We start from the raw sequence: 22,832 nt of genomic DNA on the forward strand, positions 1-22,832 counted from the left end.
TCTAATAAGCTGAGCTCTTTTGAAAACGTAACTACTTATTTGGTGTCTAAGTAGGAGTTGAGCTCTTTCAAAAAACTGACCATAAGCATCACAGTGGCAGCTACTAGACACTGCACAGTTCTGTAAATCAAGCTGTTAGTTAGGTTCTGAAATAGGAGCTGAACTCTTTACAACATTTGGTCCCATGTGGTTTAGACTTCCCTGCACCATTCTACGAACAACTAACATTTCAATATAGAATGAACTCCAACAAACCAAGTAAGGACAGGGCCACTTTTAGGTCACTCTTCAGCTCCATGAACCTGGACATGAACTGATTAGGACTTCAGTTTTGTCTCATCCAAAACACGTTGGATGAAATCCAGGCCTTATTGAAGTCAATTGGAATTTTGCCACCAACTTCAGTGGGGATACTTTTGACAGGAAATTCTAATTTAAAAAGCTAGAAACAGTTCTGTTGAACAGATAATAGATTTTAGAGATTAGGGGATTTACTGATGAGTGTAGTAATAAAAATACTTTGCACTTAAAGTAGATAGATCTTACATCAATAGAATCAAGGCACTTAGTATCTCAAAGCATTTGTCACACAAGATTTAGAGTTCATTTTGTACTGATTTCCCATTTGCACCTTCTAGTAAGTAATAATTTTTTAAGACCTCTTTAAGGATGTCTTTCTAGGAAATACAAAAGTCTTGTAAAATATGTTTGTTCTAAAACTAGGTTGCTAGATGACAGACATGTAGCTGTTACCTGTTTGAACATTATAGAATTAGTTCCTCAAATTCCAGAAGGAATTTGTTTACAGTAGTTGAATAAATGCAGGAATGTTTATTTTAAGAGCTCATTATTAAGACAGCCCCTGTATTAAGTTATTTGGATAAAATGTCAAACAATCCTTGAAAGTTCATCAATCATACTCACAAATCCCGGGATTTCACAAGCTGTTTCTCGGTTGTTTTGTTCTGGGTCACAGTAGATTCTTAGTTTCTGGACATCAAACTATAATTCAAAGCCAAATACATTGTTCGGGAGAAATTAAATGTTAATCATTTGAGATTACATCAATGAATTTAAAATACAGTCTCCCTTAAATGGTCTTAGTTGATAATATAAACAAACAAAAAATCTTTAAACCTATTTGAAGTCACGTAAGGTTGTCAGACAATGACCGAATGTAGTTAGTGATAGCATTTTAGCCACACTGCTCCCACTGACTAATGAGTGCATTACTTTGACATTTCATGGGTAAAAGCAACAGGACTACTTATGGAAAAAACAATCTCATTTATTTTCAAAACAGTAGAAATCACTGGCCCCAATCTTTGGCCGTGGATGAGGAATGCACAGTACAATATACTAAATTGTTTATGGTAAATCTTTCCTTTATTCTATCTCTGTGCAGTACCAGTATCCATAATATCTAGATTATTGTGAAATCGGCCTCCCTTCCCATACTTCTGATTCAGATCCAATAGGCTTCTTTCAGTAGAGGCTTTCAGAATACATTGTCAATAAAAAATGAAATGCACCATTTAATGGGAGCTTCTAGTCTTTCATAATAGATTTTAATATAGTAATGTTCCACCAAACTGACTATTACTGTAGAACAAGATGTGTCATGATGTTGAGAAACAGAATCTCAGTAATTGCTGATGGAAAACAAAAAACATTTAGGTCATAAAGACCATCTTTTTGGCAGTGCAAAATTGTTCCCTACTGTATATTTTCTAGTGCTTCTTCCAGGCTACTTTTAAATATCTCAGGCAGTGGGTCTCACACAATTCCACATTCCTAAATCTTTTCTTAATTTCAGGCAAAATTTCCTGGCAGTGTCATTTATTAACGAAGGAACAGCCTTCTTAAGAAAGTGGTTGAATCCCCATTCCTGAAGCTATTTTAAAAATTAGATTGCACATGGCTATTCAAATGTAATGTAGGGAATAATGCTGATTTGTCAAGAAGGATGGATTAGATGACCTTGTATATCTCTTCCATCTCTAATTCCAGTAAAAATAAATGTCTGAGATTCTACAAGAAATCTGCAACACAATCCAGTCTTTCTTGGAGAGAACCATTTTACAGCACGAACAAAATCTCATTGGGAACACTGACTCACAGACGGATCATCCAGTTGCCTAAAATTTGTTTAAGAGATTATAAAAAAGCGGTCTCAAGCATTCTTGAAAATAAGTAAAATGCAGGATACCCAGACAGAGAACTACTGAAGGTCTAAAAACCAGACAATTTATTTGTGATGGGGTGTGGCGCCACACCAGCCTCAATAGGGTTAATTAGGGCTCGAGAGGCCAATTAGGTCAGCTGGTGTCACCTCACAGAAGGAGGGCCATGGTGAAGTGAAAGTGAAGCCCTGCTGAACCAGCACTATAAACCACCTATGAAAGGGCTGGGCCAACACAAAGCCAAGAAACTGAGAGTATAATGGGGCTGCAGGGGAAAGTCTTCCATAACTCCCTGGGATGAGGGAGGTCACCAGGGACAAGGAGGAAGTACAGGAGGAGAGTAAGGACTCTGAGCCTGTCCTGGAGTAAGGAGTCTGGCAAGAGGCTAGAAGGAGTGAAGTAGTCATGGGGAATAGAGTAAGCTCCAGTGGAAACCCAGAACCAGGAAACAGAAGACAGGGAGGTTTTGTCAGAAGAAGCCCAGGGAAACAGCAACAGGGGCAGGGACTGAGGACCTGGATTGCTGGTTATAGTGTCCCTGGGCTGGAACCTGGTGTAGCGGATGGGCCTGGATTCCCCTGCCAGCCAGTGCAATAGTAGCACAGAGCCCAAGGAGGGGCTGAACACCTTTCCAGTGATGGCATTTGGATAGATGTCTTCCTGGACTTTGTAATCCTTAAAGGCAAGGACTAAATGGGAACCTGGCCAGAAGGCAGAGTTATCACAAGAGAGACTGTTGCAGTGTGAGCAATGAGCAGCAAGGGGGTACCCATGCAGCAAGAGCTACGTTCCCAGATCTAGACGCAAGGAGGCACACTAGCAGTGAGTGGGAACCCTGTAACATTCTGCTTTAATCTCTGTGCATGTTCAAGCACCCTGATGATGAAAAACGTAATAAATCTTTAAAAAGTCTGACTGTTTAACTTGTTACATCTTTTAATATAAACAGCTGAGAGAAAACAAAAGAAAATATATCTTTCAAAGAAACAAAAAAAATTAATCTAAATGTAAATAACTCAATATTTCCCAGAGTTGCCGCTATTATTCTCAGTCTAATTAGTAATGTCTTGTACCACACAGTTATAAATCAGGAAATCATAAGAAATTAACAACTGGATTTAATTTATTTAGCAAACATCTGGAACGCTTTATATACTGTAGTTTTATTGCCAGCAATTACTTATAAAGCTGAAATTTTGCTTACTTTTTTGTGGTAGCACATAGCTATTGAAAAAAGGTGTTTTTTGTTCCTTAAATAGATCAAAAATACTTACAGGCTTTTCCATATTTTATTTTGGCAGACTAGAACACAACATTGACAAGTTGCAAGCATGATAAAGGCAGCACAGCAGCGACATAATTTCATATATTATGTGCTTTATGCTTCCTGTAACCCAATGATGGGACAGTAGCTGCTTGCAACTTTTATTCTCTCCTCAATACGCACAAGTAATTCCTCTGACATTAGTGGAAATTATGTGAAAGTATCAAGAAGAGATCAGGCACCCTTTCTTTAGATAAATGGTTCCCAATTTTGAAGGGCAACTGTCATTACACTAATTTAACATCTCAGCTGTTTCAACTAGCAACCACCTTCCCCTTCCGTCAGTTGGTCTTCTCAGCATGAGGAAGGGCACAGCTATCAAGTTTATTATTAATTATTATTATCTGCATTGCCATGGCAGTTACAAGTCCCAGTCATGGACCAGAACCAGAATTGTGGAAGCCTAGATGGTTGTTAGAAAAACCCTGCTCCGTACTTGCAGCCCAGCTACATTTGTGAGATCATAGCTGGAAAGTAGGCAGGCATGTCAGGGCTGTCCCATGATATTTATGGCATTTGGCAGCATTGTAAGGTTGGCAGAAACAAGCTTTTAGCAATAAAGCCAAGGTCCCTTTTCTGCACTGGGTCCCAATGTACTGCCATCGCCCACCTCTCATTCAATAGGTTTTAAGGCAATCCAAATTCTCCACCGTGTCAGTTTATGCAAGACTGGGATTGGAACACACCCAATTTGAATGGAGACTAAAATGTTCACAAACAAATGGGTGCCAAGCAACAGCTGAGCTTTAAGTTTGTATACAGGGGAAATGCAAGTGGGGACAGCAAGCAAAGTGTGATGAGTGTTCTGAGTCTGAGGGTTTCTCTACACTGCAATAAGACACATGCAACTGGCCCATGTCTGCTGACTCAGGCTGTGGGGCTATAATACTGCAGTGTAGACATTCGGGCTCAGGCTGGAGGCCAGGCATTGGGACACTTCTCCCTCACTGGGTCCCAGCACCTGGGCTCCAATCCAAGCCCGAACATCTACACTGCAATTTCATAGCCCCGCAGCCCAAACCCCACAAGCCCAAGTCAGCTGACACAGGCCAGCCATGGGTTTTTAACTGCAATACATACCCTGAGTGTTCCGAGCCTGAGCCACCCCATTCTGCTCAACATGGCTACCTTTTGGGGATACTCCCAGTGTGACAAAGTTTGGCTCCTTTTGTTAGTGACACAAACCTGCCATTCACTCGGCTAACCTTATCGCTAGCCAGCTTGGGGGAAAGGAAAACAATCTCTGCAGTCTCTATTGTCCCCGACCCACAAGGTGGGACAGGACAGATCCCCTTCCAAATTAGACCTTCCCCTCTGGTGTGTCTCACAGACCAGGTCAACTCCTCCTGTGTCAGACAGGGAGTCTGGGGGAGGAAGGGGGGAACCCAGGCCAACCTCTACTTCAGATTCCAATCCAAGGCCCTCTGGACAGCATCTGTCCACAACATCTACTGTAACAGCTATGTGACAGCTACAACTCCCTGGGCTACTTCCCCATGGTCTCCCCCAGCATCATCTTCATCCTCACCACAGGATCTTCCTCCTTATGCCAGATAGTGTTTGTACTCCTCAGTCCTCCAGCAGCACGTCCTCTCACTTCCCACTCCCTGCACGCCCCTCACTAACTGAAGTGAGGTCTTTTTAAACCAGGTGCCCTGATTAGCCAGCCTGTCTTAATTGATTCTAGTAGCTTCTTAATTGGCTCTAGGTGTCCTAATTAGCCTACCTGCCTTAATTGGTTCCAGCTTGTTCCTGATTATTCTGAAACTGCCCCTGTTATCTTCATAGAATCATTGTAGAATCATAGAATATCAGGGTTGGAAGGGACCTCAAGAGGTCATCTAGTCCAACCCCCTGCTCAAAGCAGGACCAATCCCCAATTTCTGCCCCAGATCCCTAAATGGCCCCCTCAAGGATTGAACTCACAAACCCTGGGTTTAGCAGACCAATGCTCAAACCACTGAGCTATCCCTTCCCCCCTTACCCAGGGAAAAGGGACCAGCTTAATCTGGGGCTAATGTATCTACCTTCTATCACTCTCCTGTAGCCATCTGGCCTGACCCTGTCACACCAGCTTTTGGGGATACTCCCAGCAGTGCTGACAGCCTGCCCCTGCTGCTGCTCAAGCCATGGCTGGTTGCCTGGCATGATTGGTCCACCATCTTCAGGATCAACTTGCCGAGCTGCAACTGGAGAATGCCTCTCTCTGCTCACAAATCCCAGTATCTCCAGTACCTCCAGTACTACCAGCTATGGTCCTTCTGAAACACGGCCCAAAGGTTCCACTGCCAGAAAGATTTGATGGGAATCGCCGGACATTCCACAGTTTTCTTAACCAGTGCCACCTTTTGTTCTGGATGTGTCCCACAATGTATCCTGATGACCAGACCAAAGTTGGGTTTATCAACCATTTATTGACTGGTGAAACCCTAGATTGAGAATCACTGCTTCTGGAGCAGATGGGCCCAGTGCTGACTAATTTTGATGAGTTCATCCACGGCTTTTAGGTAACTATCGACAATCTAAATCGCACTACTGAATCCGCCTTGCAGTTTCTCAGACAAGGCCATCAGCCTCTTGGCATATGCTGCTCACTTTCAGCATCTGGTTGCCAATACGGCATGGAGAGGGTCAGCCCAGATCTCCCATTTCCACCAGAGTCTGAATGACAATGTAAAAGATTAATTGGCCCAGGTCGAACCCTCCACAATTCTGAACTCGTATTGAATTGTGCATCTGGATCGACAGTCATCTGTCTAAGCGACGCCATGAAAAGAAGAGGACATAGTCACAACTCCAGCCTAGACCTGCTCCATTCCAGCCAACCCCAAGCATTATTCCATAACAGGAGCGTATGCAGATTGATTTGATGCAAAGGCATCTCATGGATCAGGAAAAGGAGTATTGGTGATAGAACAGCCTTTCCCTATTTTATTGTGGACTTAGTTACTGAGTACCCCCTTAAATCTAGACCCTTGGGAAACCTTGGAAACAACCATGTCCAGCCCTGTTAGAGAGGTTGTGGGTGGATGTAACCAAGAAATTGAGTCCTCCACAAAAGCCCCCTCTTCTGCCATCATGCATCTTGGCAGCCATAAACTGTCACCCTCCACAAGGCAGGTCTTCCTCCACCTCTTAATCCTGATTAGACCTGAAGTGAGCTGCACTCAGCTTGTGCTCATGGATTCCAGAGCTTCTAGTAATTTTATGGATGATGGGCTCATCAACTTCCAGTGCAGAAGACGCTCACACCAAACCAAGTGAAGTCAATTGATGGTAGCATGAAACTGTGCCCCTTCAAGTCAAAAATCCAAGACCATCAGGAAACTCTGCAATTTAATATAATCACCTTGCCACACTTCCTGATTATGCTCAGCATTTCTTGGCTCTCAGTGCATGATCCAAACATCTCTTGGAAGATGGAAGAGATACAATTCAAGGAAAGCTATTGCCACCAACTGCATCTAGCAGAGTCAGATGCCCAGAAAACAAGAGGAGGAATGGAAAAGTCCACTACCTTCTGTGTTCAGCAGATTCAAGGAGACAACAGTACCAAAATGTTGCTGATGTATTTGATAAAAGAAATGCTGACATCTTACTCCCACATAGACCATACAACTGCCCCATCAACCTCCAGCCAGGCACCAGAATTCTATTCAGATGGATTTATTCTGTATCAAAATCTGAGGCCTTACGAGAACACATTGATGAGAATCTTCCAAAAAATTTCATTTCTCCATCCACGTCTCCCACTGGGACCCTGATTTTGTTCTTTAAGAAGGATGGCTCCTTGTGTTTCTATGTAGATCATAGCGATTTTGTTCAATGCACAATAAAGATCAATTACCCCTAGCCCTGGATCAACAGGCTGTTGAAAGGGGTTTGTGCTGCCAAGGTATTTATCAAGCTCGATATTCTTGACACTTACAACCCAGACTGCATCAGGACAATAGGGCAACAAATGGAAAACTGTGTTTTGCACGTCATGGAAATTTTGACTATCTAGTTATCCGTTTCGGTCTCTCCAGTGACCCAGCCATATTCGAGCACTTTGCCAATGACATTTTTAGGGATATTTTAGACCAGTTCATGGTGATCTATCTGGATGACATCCTCTGCTTCTCAGAAAATCAAGTCCTTCATGACCAACACATCCACCTTGTGCACAAGAATGTCTGAGCAAATGGCCTGTTTGGGAAACCCGAGAAGTATAAATCTGATCGACTTTTTGTCAACTTCTTTGGCTATGTCATTTCCCCCAGCTGGACCCCTGAAGATTGCCCACAGTCATGGAATGGGCAGCCCAAAGAACATCCATGATGTCCAGAGTTTCCTGGAGTCTTCCAACTTTTAATGGCAGTTCACCAGAGGGTGTTCGAAGGTGGTGACCCCAATTGCCCAGCTGCTCTGGAAGAATACTATATTTGCTTGGATACCAGAAGCCAAGTCCCCCTTTGATTGGTTAAAGGAAGCACTTACATCAGCACCTATCTTTTATTTATAATTTCCTATTAATTTTTTCCAAATACAATACACCAAAATACCAGATTCATCAAAATATATAAAGTAAGTAAATAGGGTTAGGATAAATGGAAGGGAAGCGAAGCGACATAACTACATTAATCACAGATGTCTGAAAAGTCAGTCCAAATTGCTTTGAATTTTTCATGCTTTCCCTTTCTATGGAATACCAGTCGTTCGTTAGCTGCAAGGTCAACCATATCATTGAGCCAGGCATCAATATTTGGTGGGAATTGACTTTTTCATTTTTGTAGAATTAATTTTTTAGTGACCAAAGCTGCATATTGTTACCATGTAATTTTCAGAAATATATCCAAGAATGAAATTTATGGGGCAGAGATCCAATTTGGCATCCCGTATCCAACTGGTCATTTGACCCACCTCATACCAGAAATTCTTAATACGGGGACACTTCCAAAACATATGAGCTAATTTAGCATTAAGGGACTTACATTTCCAACAGCAGTCAGCATTTATGAAGCCCATTACCATTAGCTTATGTGGGGCCAGCATATTAAAGTGTTTTTTGGTGAATAAGCCATAGTCATATAGGTCTATAGTTACAATTGTAACTTATGTTAAAAAGGCATTTCATTAGGATCAGCATCCATCTTGCTATATCCAGACCTGGCAAAAGCCTTTGTTGTCAAAGAAGTTGCTTCCAATTATGTGATCGGAACAGTTTCAATACAGCAGCATAGGCCTCAGGGAGTTCTTCATCCTTGCGCATTTTATCCCCGTAAACTGATGCCTGTGGAGCAAAACTACGAAATCTATGACAAAGAACTGGTGGCCATCAAGGCCACTTTTAAAGAATGGCACCATCACCTGGAAGGTGTACCTTTCCCAGTCCAGGTATATATGGATCACAAGTATACAGAGTACCTGTGACTGTAAATCTCTCAATCAACACCATATCTGTCAGTCCCTTTTTTCCAGGTTCAATTACACTGTAACCTATTGCCCAGATGCCAACAATGGTAAACCTGCCATTTTGCCAATGTCACCATGAACAACTTGCTGTCTCTCATGAAGTCCCTCCTACTCCTCGATCTATTTGCAGTGAAAATTATGGCAACTGGTACGGATCTAGCTTCTGACTTGATATTCTCAGTTGAAAAAGAGATCCTCTTATTAAAATACTGGATTTATACCTCAAACAGTCAGCCACATCTAACAATACTCTGGCTATGGTATGATTCACTCTGGTTGGCCATTTCAGCCCCCCGGAAAACGTTGAGGCTCTTGAAATTTCAGATGGCCATTTTTTCATGTAGTCCTACATCAACTCCTGTGAAGTGCACTTGATTGAAGACTCCCTGCACCAAACCCCTGGGCACTTTGATTCCACTGCCAATTCCATCTCAATCATGGCTGTCCATCTCCGTGGACTTTACCATTTACCTTCCCAATTACCAGGGCCACACAACTGTGCTAGTTTTTGTCGACCTACTTACAAAAATGTCCCATTTCATGCCAGGCACTCATATTTCCACTGCGGAGGTCATAGCCCAACTGTTTTTCAATCATGTATTCAAACTCCCTGGTCTACCATCTAATATTACATCTGATCGAGGATTGCAGTTAATTTCACATTTCTGGGCCACCACCATGATTTTTATGCCAACAAGGTTACCACTTCCAGTTCCACCCACCCATGCCTCAAAGTCTCCCATGTACCCAGAGCCTTCAATCTAGTTCAACACATGCATCAAGGAGTTGAAAGCCCACCTAGAATTGGCCATAGGGGATTACAAACAAGGGAACCCCTCATATCATAGTTGGAGATAAAGAATGGCTCTTCACATAGCACATTGGCTCACCCCAACCTTCACAAAAGTTAGATTACTGATACTTTGGCTAATTTTGGGTCATCCAGCAGATCAAGTCCTGCAGCCTTCACACTCCAGCTGCCCAGGATGATGAAAAACATACCCCATGACCCCTTCTGAAAGTGTCCCATGACCCCTTCTGAAAGACCACATCGACAATTCCTTTCCCAGATGAGTTCGGCTACCACCTCCACCCATCATTGTCCAGGAATATGAGGAGTACCTGGTGAAGTAGATCCAAAGTTTGCCAGGGGAAGCTCGTGTATCTTGTTGATTGGGAGAGTTATGGGGTGGTTTATTGTTGGTGGAAGCCGACCAACAACATACACACACACCTCCTCCTTTGAGAATTCCATCAGTCACACCGTGATAAATCAGGTCAAAGGATGCCTGGCAGGCATCTTTTTCCGGGGGGTACTGTGAAGGGGGTTCTGAGCCTAATGAGTCATCTGAGGTAATTCCCTGTGAGTCTTAAGGGACCACCCAATCCACAAGCAAGAGTCTAACCAGGTGATCCTAAAGCAGGTGTATAGCCTCCTAATGTTCCACTTTGCTCAACATCACTACCTCATCGAAGATACTGTACTACCAGCTGCCTGCTCCAGCCTCTGCCTGCTCCTGCTTATGCCACAGCCAGTCACCTGGATGTCCTGACTCAAAGTGGAATACCAGTGGAATAAGTTTCAGTAGCACTACATTTGTGAACACCTTAATTACAGAATAAGCATTTCAGAGCCCTCCATGATGAAGAGAAAGAGAAACACTATATGCTGCTGTATGAATAGCAATACAGAATTTTCATCTCTGTTATTTCATTTGTTTTATTGCTGCATCAAAAAAGATTCTTCCCCTTCCCTTAGAGTCCAGTAGTTTAAATAAAGTTTATTGCCAAAACATAGCTTTAACAAACTGTTCATTTTACTATAACATAATTCTTCTTGAGTACTCAAGGATGCCATTATGGCAAGAATGATTTTCTCTACACTGCTGCTGTGTGCAATATATGTACAAACATCAGGGACAACTGCCAGTACAGAAGGAAAACTGACTGTATACATATATTGTCAAACATGAAAATTAAACAACCTGAAGAAAGAGAAAATTATTTTCCCCTAATCTCCTTCACTTACCACAATCTTAGATATTACTTGCAACAGCTGTGGTGAAAAAGAAATTCAGACTAAAGTGTGACCATTTTTTTAATGTTTCTGTATCTCTTTAATTACTAGCTAAAACTTTTATCTCAAATGTCAGCCCAGAAGAAATTATATTAGAAAGTATAACCCCATGGAAATAGAAGGCTGCAATGGAAATCCAAGGTAAAAGATTAATGATTACAGTACTACTGAACTGGTATAGTGTCAAACTATGTTACATCTGACAATATTCTAGACTCACCTGTACAGTTTCCTCTTTCCCAGGGTACTTCCCTATTTGGGTTAGTCCACTGATGTAGATACCTAAAACAGGATGCAATGGCTTCATTTCAGTTTCTTGATCATCTATATACAAAGTTACATGTGCTTCTGTTACCAAGAGACGAATTTGATGCCAGCCTTCGTCAAACAATGTCTAAGAAAATGGAGAAAATAAGAGACTTTAAAATATAATTTCCTAAATTTAAAGAATTATGAAATTTGATCCCAACTATTTATCCACTTGTTTTTATCCATTAATAAGGCTGGTTGTTTGTGATAGCAAAATACTGCAAAAGTCATGGCTCCGTCAGAGGGGAAAAAATGTAAAGACATACATATATAGAAAAAAATCACAAGATCACCTTTATTTTACAATCGAGATTCTGCTAAGCCATTTAAAAATTATTAACTAATAGTTTAAAATCTTTTTTTTTAAAGTCACTTTCCCAAAGACCACTATGCTGGATATATATCTAGGAGAGAAAGCCACATTTGTAAAAATTTATAGAGGAATCCTGTTCAGCAGTGAGCTACCCAAGGTGATAAAGACCATGGATAAAATTGTCAAAAGAGCTTAAATCCCATTTTCATTCACTTAGGACCCTAAATCTCATTAAAATACAATTGGATTTAGTACCCTAAGGGCTAGATTCCCAAAGGGACTTAGGTGCTTGACTGCAAATTTAGGTACCTAAATCCAACATTTAGGCATCACTGGCATTCACAAAACAACCGCTCTGCCAGAGTTTGAATATGTAAAGCACTATATAAGTGCTACTACTGTTCAGCTTGATGATACTAAGCAGAAAACACAAATGTAAAGAAAATAAATGACTATTTTTCAAAACTCAGAATTGCTTTTCACTTGTGGCTTTTAAAAATGATCAGAAAAAATATCCAAAGAACACACAACATTTTTAAGCAAATTTAATTGTAAAAGAAAAAAAAAGGTTGGATTGACCTACACAACTGTTACAATTCTGGCATGGCAATGCTCTCTTCCCCACTTCTAAAGTGGGAAGGTTCTTCAATATTAAAAGTAATATGATCTAAGACTCCAGTTGGCACCTTTGTTTACATGGTGTTCCTTATCATGTGCTATTGGTCTTCTAAGAAATGGAATGAGTATATCGTTTCAAATGATGGTCAAAAATTAAACTTGATTTTGCCACGTGGGATCACAGAAATGGTTACTTTCTCTGGAGAGCCTGAGAAGATCTCCAGAGACTATTTCATATTTATTCTTATGAGCATTCATATCCAATCCAATGTTTTAGGTACCAGTAAAATACAACTTTGTTTATCTAAAATGTTTCTGGGACTCCAAGGTCCTTGGATAAACAAGCGTTCTAATAAATTTAGTGTAGATTGTCTATTATTCAAATAAAAAAAAAAAACAACCAGATGAGGGCATTTTCACTGGACACAGAATTGGATAAACCAGGTTGCACTGACATTCACAAGTTTCTAACCAATCTACTAGAAAACAATTATTTTAATAAATAAATAAATAAATAAATGGAAAATAATTAATGAATTTGAAACCTCTACCGCAGGGATTTTGAACCTGTGGTCCATGGACTCCTGTGGGTCTACGAACAATGTCTAAGGGGTCCACAAAAGGTTACTGTTACCATAGAACCGTGGTTTTCAACCTGTGGTCTGAGGATCCCTGGAGGTCTGCAGATTATGTCCAAGATTTCCAAAGGGGCCTGCACCTCCATTTGAAATTTTTTAGGGGCCCGCAAATGAAAAAAGGTTGAAAACCATTGCTCTACATATACAGTGGCAAAATCCATCTCTAAAACTAGATTTTTATTAAAACACATTTATTAAGTGACAGAGATGCTATCTTTGTAATAAATACCAAGTAATTTTTTCAACTTACACCAGCATGTAGTACGATGCGTCATCCAGCGATTTTAAAATATTTACAAATTCAAGAGTGAGTATATCTTAACAAAGGTAAAGACTCAAGGAAATAAACCTGTACTTTCATGAATATTCCAATACAGGATCAATGTACTCATTACCTTTACACGAGGTGCAGTGAAAGTGACAACCTGAGTTCCATTTACTAAGCTTGTTGTAGTAAATGATAATGTTTTATCTTCCCCATTTACAGTAACTGTTATTTGCGGCCTCCCATCCAGGCTTAGAATCCTCCACAAATCCCATGTCTTTCTGACCTTAAACCTCTGAGTGGAGACAAACACATATGATGGAGGAAGACCTTCCGGAAACACATTCCTGGGGAGAAAAAAAAAAAAAAAACCACACATTCTAAATGGGATAGTCTGAAACAAATCCCATACACTTCTAATAAACCACATTTTTATCCCAAACTGGATAACTTTTTACAGTGAAGTACCTTGTAAATTCTGACAAGTCAACGTTTGATGTTATTTCATAAGCTTTTGCATTAGAAGATGGAATCGGAATTCTCTTTTTAACCTTTTTCTTCACACCTAATCCTAGAAGAATATCAAATCCTTTTTCATCTCGAGCTGCCACTGGAATTCTTGTTGGACAAACAGATTCTATAAAGCAATAGACAGAATAGTTGACAGCAATCAATTCTGAAAACACTAAAACTGCTATTTGATACTGCATCTGTTTGATAAACTGTGAAAGATTTTAGTCTAAAGTTCTCAACTTTTTGTTTGAATACCAAAACAAGACAAGATGGAAGAAATATTGAAAGTCTTTGGGTCAAATATTTCTCCATGCTACAGGATTCAGAAGAGATGAATGAATGAAAACTGGAGTAGAAAAGCCTCAAAATACAAGGACCTGGAAGCAGAACCTGTCACATGTTCCCCTGTTTGCCAGGTGTCCTCCAAATCCCCTCCACACAGCTCTGAACTTTTGGATCTCTGAGTTTGTGCGTGGAAATAGCTGATGTGCACAGCTTGTTCTCCTGGGGACCTGATGGATATTGCAGCAGGAACATGGGGTATGTCCAAATCACAATTGTGAGTGAGACTACCAGCCCGGGTAGACAGACTTGTGCTAGCAGGGCTCAAGCTAGCGTGCGAAAAATAGCAGTGTGAGCATTGTGGCTTGGGTGGCAGCTTGGGTTCTCAAGCCCATCTGACCCTCTGGGTTTGGGTTCAGGTGGCTAGCCCGGGTCTCCACTGGAGCCGCACCAACCACATTGCTATTTTTACCAAACTAGCTTGAGCCCTGCTAGCAACAGCCTGTCTATCCTGGCCTGGAAGCTTGCTTCCAGCTGCAATATAGACATAGCTAGTGTGGGAGACATACTGTCACTAATACAGTTTGAGCGCCTCAGATGAAAGGCAGTACAGATATGTAAAACATTATTATACCTCCATTTCTGTAAAGCTTTTTATTAGGGATAGATTATCACAGCCATTACTCCAGATACACACGGGCACCCTAGATATCCAGCTACAGAAGCAGCTTCCTATTTCAAGAGGGTAGATGTGCAGCTCTTGCCAGTTTATCCAGGGCATAGCTGGCTGAGACTGGTCCCTTCTCAATGATCGGATTCATGAGAATGAGATCCCCTAATTGCCTATTGACACTAGTTTGTGTGTGTGTTATAGAAATAAAGCGTGAAGAGAGAAGGATTTATCCCTAGATGATGGTTCTGGTACAGGACATAGACAGAAGAAAGATGTCCATTAAGCCAAAGAGTCTTGTGGCTCCTTCTGAATGTGGGGACTGAGGGAGCCTGCCCCCCTAATGTACATGGAGTCATTTGCTCACAACAAGGATGGTGAGGGGAGATCATCACTCATCTCTGATGACTGGTACTAAAATATCGGGCTACATGGAGGAATCCCAGTATCTTCATTATTTTATTCCTATGATGCTTAACTGTGAAAAACAACATGAGGATCTCCGATGTGATCAACTTTCTGCTCATTCTGGGCTTGTCTACACAGCAAGTTAGTGCACAACAAACCACCATGTGAATCTACAGTGCACCAGCTTGCTAAACACTAACCTGCCATATGAACACTGCTACTATATTGCACCACACTAAGCAGCACTCAAGACTTTCCCTGCACTGTATAAGTGTCCACAAAGCGAGTTAGTGCCCAGCAACCTGGTGCACTGTAGACTGACACTCTGGCTTGCCGTGCACTAATTCACTGTGTAGACAAGCTTTCTGTGAACAATCCTTCAGACTTTACAAACAAACAGAGATGATGGGGCACTGAGGAGAAGAGTCATGGATTAACTAGCACCATTTTCCATTATTTGTAATCAACCCCTTTTTAATAATACAGCATTAAAAAAAGCTGTTATGTATTTAAAAAAAAAAAAAAAACATTCTCCACATGCTGTAACAGAAAAGCAAACAATTAGATGTGCAGAAAATCTTCCACTCTTCATTATTAATACAGAGAGTCAAAAAAGTAGCTCCAGTACGCACTTACTTCTGAAGCTTTCTTTTCTAAAGCACTCCTTCATTTACTTCAGCAATTCACAACTAAATGCATAAAATGTAATGCTAGTGTGAAGAATTTTTTGAGATGTAAAGGACTTATGTAAGTAAAGAGCGTATTTACTTTTGACTGATAACAAAGGCATGGGAATTAATTTTTAAAAGCCTTACAAATGGTACCAAAGAGTAACACGAGTTTGGGTGTTTAGTGCCTTAGAGTTAGATTAATTCCAATTAATCAACCTTAAATCAGAGTGAAATAGGATAGGGGTAAAGTTATAACTATTTTTGAGTTACAACAATTGCATTTTGCCTTCTTTGCACTCAATATGAACTATGATCCATCAAGTCTGCTTTAAAGCTCTTTTCATTGTACAGATATGGTGTGATATGTTTTCTGTTGAACTTAAAGTTGGCTGAATGTTACCTTTTTTTGTGTTTATTTGTTTTTAAACAAAAACAATATTGGGCAATGGACCTAAAATGGTAAAAAACGATTGAATTATGTGCTAAAGCCAACATTTCTTTTCATTGATATATATTATCTTATTAAAAAGAGACAATTTTCCTTGTTATAATATATGCTTAAACTATTTATTGTACATACATCTTCACTATTCAAATTTTCCACTGTTCAATAGGAAAATATCAGTTCATAGTCAGGAAAGAGGTTAGAAATACGTTCCAAAAAAGGGCTGAAGGATTCTCAGATCTCCATCTGGACCAGCCGTGGGTTAGGGCCAGGTGCTAACAGGGAGAACTCAAGTTTTGATGCCAGAGAATAATCAGCACAGAGGTCTAGACCATGGCTAGCCCTTACATCTTCCTCTCTTGAACATGTGAGTAAGAAACCTTTTCCCCCTTGTGCACCCCTGCCTGCCCTCTCAGAGGCCAGCCATAACTGGATTCCCCCAACATTCAATAAGACATTATGAAATGGCCATCTAGTCAATGGCTATTCCATCCTCCATCTCTTTCTGAAAGCCAAGAATTACTGAAATCACGCACTACTTACACTCTGGAAAATAAAATATCCAGGGTCTGGAAGATCCCAGAACAATTATTTACACAGCACAAACATAGTTGGTGTTCTTATTCATATCAAAACATGGGAGCAAGGCTGAGTCAACATACTTCTGATGTTAAATAAGAACATTGATAAATTATTGCTTCAGCTGGTCTTTTTGAATGGATTAAAAAACATGCACATGCAGCAAAATCACTGAGTGAGTTTCTAAACTCAGTTACACCAAAGTTGACCAAGTGTGTCTACTATGAATATGGAAACAAGACATTCATACTAGCCGACACGAGAACTAGGGCCATAATCTGATCTCAGTTATGCAGTGGAAATCCAGGATCACCCTAAATTAGTTCAATCCAGAAATAAGGGTCCCTTGAAGTAACTGGAGTTACTCTGAGTTTATGCTGAAGTAACCAAGATTAAAACCTGACCCTGAGATTCTCATATACATATTTCATGCATTAAAGAGATATAAAAGAATTATGTGGGTTAAGACGGACCTTTATTCCACTGAGGCAGGATTGTTTTCATAATACCAACACCATCCACAATAGATGATCCTGCTCTCCCTGAAGGCAGTAGTAGTTTTGCTATTGGCTTCATTGAGAGCAGAACTGGACTCAACGCTGAATATTGCCCGTGATGGCAATTCCACAGCCTCCCTTGACAGCTTGATTCATTATGTCACTTTTCCTTATACTTAACCTAATTTTGCCTTGCTGCAGCCTCAGACAACTTGTTGTTCAGTCTCATTAGTTAATGCAAATAATTGATCCCTCTCTCCTTCATAATCTCCCTTCACGTACCGCTAAATCACTGCATTGACTATTGTTTTTTTTTTTAATACACTACTGACATGCAAAGATTGCATCTAAAAGTGAAGAGAAAGAATCCTTCCTTTGTTATATTAAGGCTGGTAAAATCTCAGACATTCAAATGCAGAAAACTGTGTATCATTTACCTGGGGCTATCAGTTTTGCCCAGGTTGCTAGTGCCCTGTGAAACAACTTCTCCCTCTCCCTCCAGACAGGAGGGCAAGCCATGAACTGGACAATGAGTCCCAAAAGAAAAGTGTTCAGTAAAGTTTTCTGACTCGCTCCCGTGCCAGACCAAGCACATCACCTGCAAGTCATGGAACACAAGGCCTCTGTCAGCATGGGGAGAAAGTTCTACAGCCAGTTTCTAACCTTGGCCTTCTATTTGGCAACAGAGTGTGCTCACACAATAAACTTAAACCAACTTATTGAAGTCGGTAGTCTTGTGCTATTTAATCATGTTTTTACACTTATTTGCACATGAAATAAAAGCTTGAATAGGTCTGATGTTGTTGAGTTCTGCCCATTCATTGCTTCTGTGTTATCGATGAATGCTCGTGTACAGAACTCTCTCCCCACAATCAAATGAATCCCCATTAAGAGAGAAATACAGCATCTAGATTTTTAAAAGGAGCTAGATAATTTTACGGCCATTAGTAACATACATATACATATATATATTCTAAAGCAGGTACCTAAATCACATACTTCAGGACAGTAATTGATTAACACAGGGTTCAGGAAGGGAGTCCTGTACATACACCAGTGCACAGCTGGCCAGGTTGTTTACTGGGAAGGTTGACCCTCTTCTAAAGAATCAGATTTAGGCAGTAGTATCCTCCATCAATATACCTGAGTTGACAGACCATGGGTCTACCTTGGCAAATTGTATGTAAAGAAAATAATCTACAGGTCTTTACTCTGGGAAAGTTCTCCCCTGTATCAATTTTTTATTAAAGAATCTTTACATAATGTTTAAACAGATTTTAGATTGGCTTCCCCCCCACTATTTAAGTTACAGTATATCAACTACAGTACATTGGATGACTGTGATTTTCATTCATGTATCAAGAGACTAACACTCGTATCTCAATGAACAATTACCACATTTTTTCAATGAAGTCCATACTTCAAGATAAAAACACAGGAAAATATTTTTATTTTGCTCCTGCTAAATGCAGAAACATTGTACCACGGAAGTATGTCTTGTATCAACTCTTAATAGTATGACAAGCACAACAAACATGCTGCTGACGCATGCTATATTCATTGTAACAAACAAAGTCCTTCTCTGTGGTGGGTTTTGGAAGCATTATGCTAACTTTTTAGAGGACTGTAAGTGTTTCATAACGTTATTATATAAAACAAAAAAATCAGTGAGCAGTTATTTTTCTAACATTTCAAGTTTTAAAAGTCACTTTGAAGTGCTGTTTTTGGCTAATTCTTCTACAAAAAATGCTATTTAAAATTATGCAGAATGTTTTGGCAAAATCCACTGGAATTGTAACAAAAGCCTCTAAATCTCTTCTGGGCTTCTCAGCACATGCTAGTAGAAGCACTCCTATTATTAACATGAACCTCTCTTCCCATTTGTTAAGAAGAGGTGATAAACAGTGTTGCAGACTTAAGCCAAATGTAACTGGAAATACAGAACTAGTATTCACACTTTTTTTTTTTAAAATCCCTGAAGGTTTAACTCAACACGCATTAAAATTAACCTCAATATTTTCAGCACTAATGCAAAGAGCTTCAGTGATTTATGTTTTCAAATTCTGGTAAAGCAAAGGGAAGATTTTCATATAAAAATCACACACACGGAGATGAAAATATACAACATATCACGCCTCAAAAATGCTTCCTTTTTTATTAGGAAAAAAATAATACTGCATCAAAATCAGGAGAAGCTCATACAATAGCTAACAAAACTTGTTATTATTCATTAGTGGCTGAGCTATATACTTACCAAAAGGACACCACTGAAATACTGCAATAGGCACACAGCAGTACATATCACAAGACTTTGCGACTATCTATGTTCCAAAGATATATTATGGCTTACCTTCACAGAGTTTCTGCTTTATTACTTCTCTTATTCTGGATATTGCAATATAATCTTCAACGTAAAATACATAAGTTGATGAGGGCTTGTTGGCAATAGCTCTAAGTTCATCCTCCTCAATTTCTGAGCCAACACCAATAGCGAACAAAGTGATTTTGTTTTTTCTTGCTTCTGCCGCTGCATCTTTGACTTCATCTTGGGACTTGCCATCAGTGAGAACAACAGCTATTTTAGTTAGAAATCTTGAGGATTTAGCAAAAAGGTGGTCAATCGCAAACTGAATCGCTCTTCCTGTTCTCGTATTTCCACCTAAATATTGTATGGATTCCATTTCTCCGATTAGATTTTCAGTGGAATCATGAGTTCCTAGTGGGATTTCAAGTACAGGGTAATCACTGTACTGGACTACTCCAACTTGAATAAACTTTGGCCCTATGTCAAAATTTCTTGTAATATTGACAAGCCACCTTTTGATAATTTCAAAGTTTTCTGGGCCAACACTGTAGGAGCCATCTAAGATGAAAACTAAATCCGCTGGAGCAGTTCTGCAACCTAAAAACAAAAATCAAAGCAATACTTTTAATGGGGGTCTTCTCTACTGCAAGAAATCCTTTTTTCATTTATCAGTGATTGGTTATATTGTAGTCAGCTGGCCAAAATATTTTGTAAATTGTTCATTTATAATTGCCATATCAAAAAAATCTACTAAATTTATCAGAAGACAAGCTATTTTCAGTCAGACCTGCAGACTTGACTTGGCACCTGAAAAAAATCAAGCTGTGCTCTGTTTTGCACATTATCACCATCCATAACCAACAATAAAAACTCTGGAATCAGAATTGCAGCTGGCAATTGCATTTGATGCCTGAGATAGAAAAGAATGCAGCTTCTGCTTCCATACCTGTATTTGTCTGCAATGATGACAGCAATAAAAAAAGCAGATCTGACACAAAACACACATGGCCAGGGTACAGCTAATTTCAGCAGCAAGGTATTTTTCCCCTCAGTCATTTTCTGATCACAACCCCACTGTAAAATTTCTCTGACACTGGTACCAAGCACCTACAGTAACAATTATAGAGCATTTAACTCTGTTGAATGGCACTGGTAGCCCATTATATTTCAAGGAGATGTCATCAAATCACTTGAGCTCAATAACAGAAGAGTGGAGCATGTGTTTATGGGCATATTAGTTAGGAGGTGCATTATTTTTATTATAAAGTGTAATGCAATTGCATAATAACAGCTGCATAGATTTCAATATTTACTGTCTTATTGTTGCTATACAAACAGCTATCTGAATCACGTGACTTCTGGAGGAGAGGCGTACAAAGGACAATTTTGGAATAAGTAAGCCATATGCATCTAATAAAGAGTGGTCATTGTCTTGGAGCCTTATTAGAGTTCAACTTGCTCCTAAGGAATTTTCCTTGAAACAACCATCAGTTCCCATTTTTTAAAAATACAGACATTCCCTTCCTGCAGGAGACGTAAAATATTATGGCTACAGGATCATACATCAGGAACCTTTCATCAGTGACAATTCATAGAATCATAGAACTGAAAGGGACCTCGAGAGGTCATCTACTCATAGCGGGACTAGTTATCTAGACTATTCCTGACAGGTATTTGTCTAACCTGCACTTAAAAATCTCCAATGATGAGATTCCATAACCTCCCTAGGCAATTTATTCCAGTGCTTAACCACCCTGATAGTCAGGAAGTTTTTCCTAATGTCCAACCTAAACCTCCCTTGCTGAAATTTAAGCCCATTGCATCTTGTCCTATCCTCAGAGGTTAAGAAAAACAATTTTTCTTCCTCCTCCTTGAAAACTGTTATGTCCCCTCTCAGTCTTCTCTTTTCCAGACTAAACAAATCCAATTTTTTCAATCTTCCCTCATAGGTCATGTTTTCTAGACCTTTAATCATTTTTGTTCCTCTTCTGTGGACTCTCTCCAATTGGTCCACATCCTTCCTGAAACGTGGCCCCCAGAACTGGACACAATATTCCAGCTGAGACCTAATCAGAGCAGAGTAGAGCGGAAGAATTACTTCTCGTGTCTTGCTTGCAACACTCCTGCTAATACATCCCAGAATGATGTTCACTTTTTTTGCAACAGCGTTACACTGTTGACTCATTTCACTTGTGGTCCACCATGACCCCCAGATCCCTTTCCGCAGTACTCCTTCCTAGGCAGTCAGTTCCCATTTTGTTTGTGTGCACCTGGTTGTTTCTTCCTAAATGGAGTACTTTGCATTTGTCCTTATTGAATTTCATCCTATTTACTTCAGACCATTTCTCCAGTTTATCCAGATCATTCTGAATTTTAATCCTTTCCTTCAAAGCACTTGCAACCCCTCCCAGCTTGGTATCAGCCACAAACTTTATAAGTGTACTCTCTATGCCATTACCTAAATCATTGATGAAGATATTGAACAGAACCGGACTCAGAACTGATCCCTGAGGGATCCCACTCGTTATGGCCTTCCAGCATGACTGTGAACCACTGATAACTACGCTCTGGGAACGGTTTTCCAAGCAGTTTTGCACCCACCTTATAGTAGCTCCATCTAGGTTGCATTTCCATAGTTTGTTCATGAGAAGGTCATTGGGGGACAGTATAAAAAGCTTTACTAAAATCAAGATATACCACGTCTATCGCTTCCCACCCCCCATCCACAAGACCTACTACCTTGTCAAAGAAAGCCATCAGATTGGTATGACACGATTTGTTTTTGACAAATCCGTGCTGACTGTTACGTATCACCTTATTATCTTCTAGATGTTTGAAAACTGATTGCTCCATTATCTGCTCCATTATCTTTCCAGGTACAGAAGTTAAGTTGACTGGCCTGTAATTCCCCGGGTTGTCCTTATTTCCCTTTTTATAGATGGGCACTATATTTACCCTTTTCCAGTCTTCTGGAATCTCTCCCTTCTTTCATGACTTCTCAAACATAATTGATAATGGCTCAGATATCTCCTCAGTCAGCTCCTTGAGTATTCTAGGAAGCATTTCATCAGGCCCTGGTGACTTGAAGACCTCTAATTTGTCCAAGTAATTTTTAACTCGTTCTTTCCCTATTTTAGCCTCTTCTGATCCTACCTCATTTTCACTGGCATTCACTACATTAGACATCCAATCACCACCAACCTTCTTGGTGAAAACCGAAACAAAGAAGTCATTAAGCACCTCTGCCATTTCTACCTTTTCCGTTTTTACTTTTCCCCCTC

At 40.1% G+C, this 22,832-nt stretch overlaps 1 protein-coding gene across 3 annotated transcripts in view; it reads right to left on the minus strand.

Moving 5' to 3' along the window:
- COL21A1 (collagen type XXI alpha 1 chain) overlaps window positions 1–22,832 on the minus strand; it is a 198,342-nt gene that overhangs the window by 118,301 nt on the left and 57,209 nt on the right. For all 3 annotated transcript variants that reach the window (XM_074947848.1, XM_074947849.1, XM_074947850.1), the window contains exons 3-7: window positions 19,597–20,148; window positions 13,650–13,818; window positions 13,312–13,528; window positions 11,259–11,432; window positions 925–1,002 (exon numbers count right to left, since the gene is read on the minus strand). In XM_074947848.1, coding sequence (XP_074803949.1) covers window positions 925–1,002; window positions 11,259–11,432; window positions 13,312–13,528; window positions 13,650–13,818; window positions 19,597–20,148 — 1,190 coding nt within the window. The remainder of the gene's footprint in view (window positions 1–924; window positions 1,003–11,258; window positions 11,433–13,311; window positions 13,529–13,649; window positions 13,819–19,596; window positions 20,149–22,832) is intronic.

This window comes from Natator depressus, chromosome 3 (assembly GCF_965152275.1).
Source record: "Natator depressus isolate rNatDep1 chromosome 3, rNatDep2.hap1, whole genome shotgun sequence".
Classification (NCBI taxonomy): Eukaryota; Metazoa; Chordata; order Testudines; family Cheloniidae; genus Natator; species Natator depressus.